Source organism: Theobroma cacao, chromosome 3 (genome assembly GCF_000208745.1).
Source record: "Theobroma cacao cultivar B97-61/B2 chromosome 3, Criollo_cocoa_genome_V2, whole genome shotgun sequence".
Lineage (NCBI taxonomy): Eukaryota > Viridiplantae > Streptophyta > Magnoliopsida > Malvales > Malvaceae > Theobroma > Theobroma cacao.
In genome coordinates, this window is record NC_030852.1 from 22,554,130 (window position 1) to 22,560,980 (window position 6,851).

The following is a 6,851-nucleotide window of genomic DNA, read 5'->3' on the forward strand; positions in this document are numbered from 1 at the left end:
TCAAAAATAATATATATATATATATATGTGTGTGTGTGCTATGAGTCCATGAAAATTACAAACCAGTCATATATTTGGCAAGTGGCCTTAAGAGTGTCCTAATGTAGGGACTTTGAGTTAATTGTGAGGATCCTCTTGGACAATTGTCACTGGTGTCAATGTCACTATATTCATTACAAAAATTAAATATTGGTTCACACAACTTTCCACACATTGTCAAGGAATTTGAGGGAAGCTAGCAAGTCAAAAATTTTATCCTCTCAATAAATAAAATGTCCTTGGCCGGTTGACGGCAACATTTTCTTTCAACCCCTACACAATCCTTATCAATTTTGCTACTCACATACTCCTTTTTCTCCGTGCATGCACTCAACCAAATCATCACAATCTGAATTGGGTTTTGCCCCTTTCATCACATTTAACAGTTACCCAAATCAAAGTTTATAAATATATGAACGACCAGTATATATTAGAATAAGGGAAAATATGTATATGTAGCAGCACATACATCCCTAACAGCAAGCGGTTTTGCTAGATATCAAAGTATCAACACACAATCTATCTTGGAGTGGAAACAGACTAAAATGCCCCTGAATGGGCCAAAGCTGCCAATCATTTAGATGCGACATGCTACTCTCAAAATACTCATGAAACCAAACTCACAAACCTTCCAGTGTTTGCTTAGATCTCAACCAGACATTGGATTGCAGGAAGCAATGACACGTGAACACAGCCATCAGCAGCCAAGTGGACTTATCCTATTGAGCCGTATATCGTCCCTGATGGCCACCACGTGTCATCAGCAATCATTTTCCAGCTTTAGATTTGACAATGAATCTCAACGCTCCCCTTGTTTTTCACCAAGTTTTTTTTTCCCCTTGACGACAAACTCATACATTTGTGTGGTTTCTAAACGGGAAGATGGCATTTAGACAAAGCCATTGCCGCAGTGTAAACAGAATTTAGTATTTTTATCTTGATTCGGAGATGCAAACCACATGCACAAAAGTTTCATATTGATTAGATCAGGAGCAGCATTTGTCACCACATCATTTTGTAGGATTTTTGTTTAAATGGATGTTGACATTGCCCTAACTAAACATGCTCCAATGACACCTCATCTAGATAGGTCGCTTAATTGATAGATCCAAACATTGATGAATACAAGACTGTAAAATTCTCTTTCTGTTTGTTGTTTGATCATCAGATAAACATTCCTGTACATGAATTGCTATAAGGGCAAAAGGAAAGTGTTTCAGGTGGAAGCGCCACCTTGAATTTTCTCGAATATATACTTTTTCTGGGACTTCAGCCATGATTAAACTGTAAACTTGCATTTTAGAATTTAAGGGGAAGAAAAGAGAGGAGGCAGCTTGTGACGTAGATTTGAGAGAGAGAAAATAAAGAATTTAATGCTAGAAAAGGAATGCCAAAGGTGAGGTAGACTGTCACTGAAATCTTTTGACATAAAATCTGGAATTAATTGTATAAGCAGTTGAATTAGGAACCAGTAAAGAATATGGAAATCAAGGACACAACATGAGGCTTTCTCTGCTAAAGAGTGTCGGCGTTGCCTTCAACTTTTGTTCTGATGTGAATGTACACAACATCATTTTTGCCCCAAAGTTCCAAGCTGAGACCATAAAATTGGTTAATGGTCTCATTTCACAGGTTGCCTTCCTTAGGCTGCTAAAGCATTTTATGTCTGTTAGCTTCTGTAAGAGAATGGCAGTAGTATCAATTAGTTACTCTGCAATTCTGATGAAAGATGTGCAATGTCATTGGTTTCAATAGACGTTGCTCTTTTATTTTTTTATCCTTTTCTTAGACTGAGCTGCCAAACTTCAATTCTAGACTTTGTTTCTCTCTTTCCCCTCTTCACAGAGATATAACTGCAACTTCAGAAAGGTATCAGCTCTGTTCTTATATGTGCAGATGGGAAATAAACGTAATATCTTTTTCATAAGTGTTATGATTGATCTCCGCAACAATGATTAAACTTAAACAAGATGACAGTACAGTCTGAAAAGTCATATCCTCACAGGCCTTCTTGCTAGAACCGACGGGACTTATTGATTGAATGCATTGTTATTATCAGGTTGGACTGGAATCAAGGTACAAACCGCTGTAATGTGAAAGACAGATATAGTACTAATCGAAGACAGTTCTGCATCACTCACATAACAACTCTGCCAGAAGCATTGACAATGGTATGGTCAGATAATAATACCATTTCATTTAAAACAAGGAAATCCATAGCTTTCTTTAAGAAATTCAAAATCAAATTTTCCTTTTCCCAAGTTCAAAAACTGAGTTATTCATTCTATTAAATTCAAAACTTGAAAAGAAAATTATAATGAATACCAATGTTTCAAAGTATTATCTTTTTCACCAGTAGCCGGCAGCCTTCATTGTGTGGTAGGAATTAAAGACTTGTTCAGTAACAAAGCGTGTATCCAGCCTGAAGCAAAATATCATTTAAAGATTCAAGAAGAAAAGGGACATATAGCGTCATAATTATTGCAACTGCCTTTGCTTTGATGCTACCTATGATCAAAACAAATTGTGTGTATATATATATATATTCTAATATATATTTATTTCATTATCTAATCTTTCGATCTCCTCTATAACTTCAGATTTTCTTGCCCTGCCACCAATCGGATGAAATCTTCCTATCCTGTTTTTAGTGATGTTGCACAATAGTTGCCCTTTGCATCTCCAGTTTCTTCTGCAGTGTCAACAATCAATAGTGGTACTGTTGTACCATAGGCGTTCACGAAATATATATAATATTAACAACAAAAATTAAATCAAAACCTTTCTTCTTTTTGTTTAATCCTTGGCTCTCAGCATCTTGACACTTCCGCAAGCAACAACTGATTTCAGCTTGTCATACCTGAGATCATGAAGTTTAGGAAAAGAGTCAAAAACTAGTTCCAGCTTTTATATGTTAAAGGATTTTGGGCACGTTGGAGCATAAAAAAATTTGTTTTGCATCTTTTTGGAGAACCTGCGTGATAAATATACCGGCTGCTAATTGGTGTGATTTGGAAACTCTCAAAAAGAAGAAAAACAGAAGAAGATATGCCTGAAAAATCAATACTTACCATTCAGCATTATCTCCTGGTGCTATTGGTATTACAGCAGATTTAGAGCTTGGCTTGGCAGCTGAATAAACTCCCTCGAATTCCTTAGTTTTTTGTTCCATTGGCTTTTTCTTGGAATTGTCAACTAGTACATAGTCTTCATTAGTTTCTTGAAAAGAAAAATCATCAGAAAATCATATCAATTGTTGGAAAAGTTACCTGCAATTTTTGTTTTCTTGTATGAGAATTGGCTGGTTGTTCCTTTAGAATGAAGCATAGCATTTCTGCCGTTGTCTTTTCTGCTCTTAGTCTTAAGCTTGGTTGCTTTAGCTTCCTGAAGTGACTGAATCGCAAATGCAGCCGCTGCAACTGCAGCTTCATGTGCACCTTCTATGGGATGATTACTTTGACTGTTTTGACTTGAAAACTGCCTCTGGAACCAGTTTTGTTTTCTTAAAATAGCAGAGAAAAACGGTTCCATTATTTTTGCTGCATATATTAACAAAGAAACATACAATCCGCTCAACTAAAGTGTAGAAAAATGCTATTCAGCAGCACCACATAATATGCAACAGAGTTGTAATGAATGATAATTAAAAACATGTCCTCCCTTGTTATGATATTTTAGTGTTATCTTTGGGACATTGCTTTGTCCAGAATAAACTTTCAGTACATTTCCTGAATTCTAACTGGTTTAGCTATTTGCTTAAAGTTTGATCTATCAAGATTCTAGTTGTCAAAACACAAAAAGTGAAAGAAACTAATTCCCACTGATAATATGAGATTCTAACTAGTTTCTTCTTGCTACAGATAAAAGTAAGGAAGCATGGGAATATCTAAGCGTTTCTACTAGTTAAGACCATCTAATTTATTCATAGTGCTAATATACTACAGTAGCCACATGAAAAAAGGGTTCGTCAATAAGAACGAAAACAATGAATCAGAGGTCAATACCTGCTTTCCTTAATTTGGTTTTCCATTGTCAGGCAACTCTATATTGAAGTTCCCCTATTGTGAATTTGATCTTTCCCAGCAGAAATGTGATTTGCTAAGAAGACTTGCTAAGACACGTGTTTATAGCTTCTTAACAGGAAAAAGGAAATGAATTAAGTCAAATTCACATGCGGATTTAATCAAAGCTCAGTGGACTTCCTTGCTTGCTTACTGTACTATGCAAAACTTTTCTATGAGGTCTTCTCTTATTGTTAGTTTAGCATGATTCACAGCATTCTTCAAGGTAAGAACAAGGAGGGAACATAAAGAAAACAAAAAAAAAAAATGAAAAAGGCTGATGGAACCCAAGAAGGAACCAATTCTTATTCCCCTTCTTTTGGCAGGTATATATTCCTAAGTCTCCATTACCGTTCAATGCAATGATGTAGACTCCATAAAGCAAGTTGGTGAATGAATGGAATCTGCCGCTCCACTGCACATATTTTGAAACCAAAAAGTGAAATCCTTCACCGCTAATCACATTCAACGTGCGTGAAAATTAGTGAAGAGGTGTTGTGACTCAAGGCAGGTGCTGGTGTTTGTGCTACATCTTTTGGACAGCTCCTGTGAGATTTCAGAACCAACATTTGTTCCCTCAACAAAGAACTAGATGCTGCTGCATATTATCGATTTTGCACACGTAAATGTACGTATCGAATAACTAATATAGACAATAAGTCCAAAATCGTATCTTATAAAGATTTGTTCCTACATCTTCACTAAATACTAAAATTATGATAACTTAATCTTATTCAAGTAACTTGATTTTATATACAATTAATTAAACTTAAATTCAATCAAAACTAAACTAATTAACAAAAACTAAAAATTCACTAGAAAAAGGTAATAGATTAAAATTTAAGATTATGGGTTCATTCACAATTTATCTAACACCAACTTCTCTTATTATATACTCATTCATAATAAATAAAAGAGAAACTAATATTCACACTACATGTTAAAATCTACCATAATCCTAGAAAAATAGTTTAGTTCCTAATATCTAATAAAAACTTCAACAAAAAAATTAGCCATTAAATCAAAGTCAAAGAAAATAAGAAAAATACAAAAGTGAAAAGAAAACTAACAATTGAAGCTTTGTGATCTTGATTCTCCTTCAAATTCTTTTACTTTCTTACTTTGGTTTTGGCTTTTTTTCTCTAAAAAAATTGCTTGCTACCTCTTCCAAAAACCTTGGAAAGAGCCACTTAAATAACCTTCAAAAGCCCAACCTTCTCAAATCTCGTAAGATCTTTTTTTTTTTTTGGAAAAACACCTTGTGAGAGCCAGAGGTAGAGCCTCGTAATTGGCCTTCTAAAATTTTTAAAATTTTTTTATATTTATATAAAATTTTTAATATATTATCTTAATGGTCCCTTCAATAATGTTTTATTGAATAATTAATAAAAATAAAGAATAACAAAAAATATCCCACATGCCTCACTCAATTTTAAATTTTTTTGTTTGTTTTCAATTTATATTATTATTTTTATTTCTATTCTTTATACTATTTGCTTATATGTTCTAAGTTTCTATAAATTTGCTTCTCCAAATTTCTATGAACCAGCAACCATATTCTCTTTTTTTTTTTTTTTGTTATGTCATATATAGTTCCATCTTCTATTTGTCATGTTCGTCTTTTTTCTATTATGTGGATTTTTTTTTCATGATTTTAATCTTTAAAAATTAATAAATTAATATGTAATTCTCAATATAAGTTGTAGTGTTGCACTGTTGCACTGTTGCTTAAAATTTTATCAATGTAACATTTTTTAATTAATCATGATTATGTAAGAAGAAATTATTTTGAATATATCTTTTTCATATACTTTACGTTTTATATTTAGTTGAAAGGAAATTATCGTGATCATATATGGTCTTTAAACAATCCTAATTATATAAGAGAAAATTATTAATCTTTTATATCGTATTCAACTATTTATATTTTATACATTATAGTTTTACATTTAGTATTATAAGTTTAAATAGCAATAAAATAAGAATATTGGATGTTAAATGCATTAATTTTTTTTCAAATTTGATTAAAGTATGAGTAAGTTGAAAACAATTGACAAATTCTTTAAAAGAAAAAATGCAAATTGTTCAAATGATTCTTCTACGGTTGAGCCATCAAGCCTCAATACTTCAACTCATGAACAAAAGTAATGTGAGTCAAATTGTCCAGCACTCAATCCTAAAGAAATTAATAGATGTTTTTTTATATATAATTTTTAATTGATGAATATGAATTCAGAAAATATAGTCGACCACAACTTTCTTAAAACACTATTGAAGTCTTTCTTGTTTTTATCAATCTTTTTATTATTGGTTAAGTTCAATATATTAAGTTTTGAAATTTTTAACTTTTATTTGTTTGTCCCTACCCCCCCACCCCAACAAAAAAGTTGTGGCCCTCACTTATTCTGCTTGTTTTCTCAGTTTCTGGTGCAAGACTTCAACTTCGATAAGGATTTCAACCACCTTTCGATCAAAACTGGGCCCTTTCTTTTAGCTTTCCAATGATTGAAAAATCACGTCATTTGGAGTTCTGAAGAGAGAGTTATAATCAAAATACTCGCAACATGTTTAGAAAATTCTACACTTAATCATCCTTTCTAGGCTCACCTCCACAAAGTTTTATGCACTTACACACCTTTAAAATAAGGACTAAATCAGTGATGATCAAATTAGAACTTTTAACATAAAAGTAGGCTAAAATTACTAAAATTAAAATATTTCAAAATGTATTAAACTTAATAACGAAAAGCA

At 32.7% G+C, this 6,851-nt stretch overlaps 1 protein-coding gene across 3 annotated transcripts; it reads right to left on the minus strand.

The window, feature by feature from the left end:
- LOC18604777 lies at positions 2,434–4,389 on the minus strand. Of its 3 annotated transcripts, none has more exons than XM_007037413.2 (5): positions 4,044–4,389; positions 3,309–3,541; positions 3,111–3,234; positions 2,821–2,899; positions 2,434–2,731 (listed from the first exon to the last, which is right to left on the minus strand). In XM_007037413.2, the coding sequence occupies exons 1-4, from the start codon at positions 4,067–4,069 to the stop codon at positions 2,836–2,838; spliced, it is 447 nt and encodes a 148-aa protein (XP_007037475.2). In that variant the 5' UTR covers positions 4,070–4,389; the 3' UTR covers positions 2,434–2,731; positions 2,821–2,835. The 3 variants fall into 3 exon arrangements, with proteins under 3 accessions (XP_007037475.2, XP_017972446.1, XP_017972445.1); XM_018116957.1 differs by having other exon boundaries at positions 3,309–3,578; positions 4,044–4,347; XM_018116956.1 differs by lacking the exon at positions 4,044–4,389 and having other exon boundaries at positions 3,309–3,823.

Bases quoted from the DNA above. Each gene is read 5' to 3' on its own strand.
- LOC18604777 (XM_018116957.1), bottom strand. From the start codon at position 3,570: ATGGAACCGTTTTTCTCTGCTATTTTAAGAAAACAAAACTGGTTCCAG. The intron at 3,235-3,308 runs GTAACTTTTCCA...ACTATGTACTAG, and splicing joins CAAGAAAACAAAAATTGCAG to TTGACAATTCCAAGAAAAAG. The intron at 2,900-3,110 runs GTAAGTATTGAT...TCATGATCTCAG, and splicing joins CCAGGAGATAATGCTGAATG to GTATGACAAGCTGAAATCAG.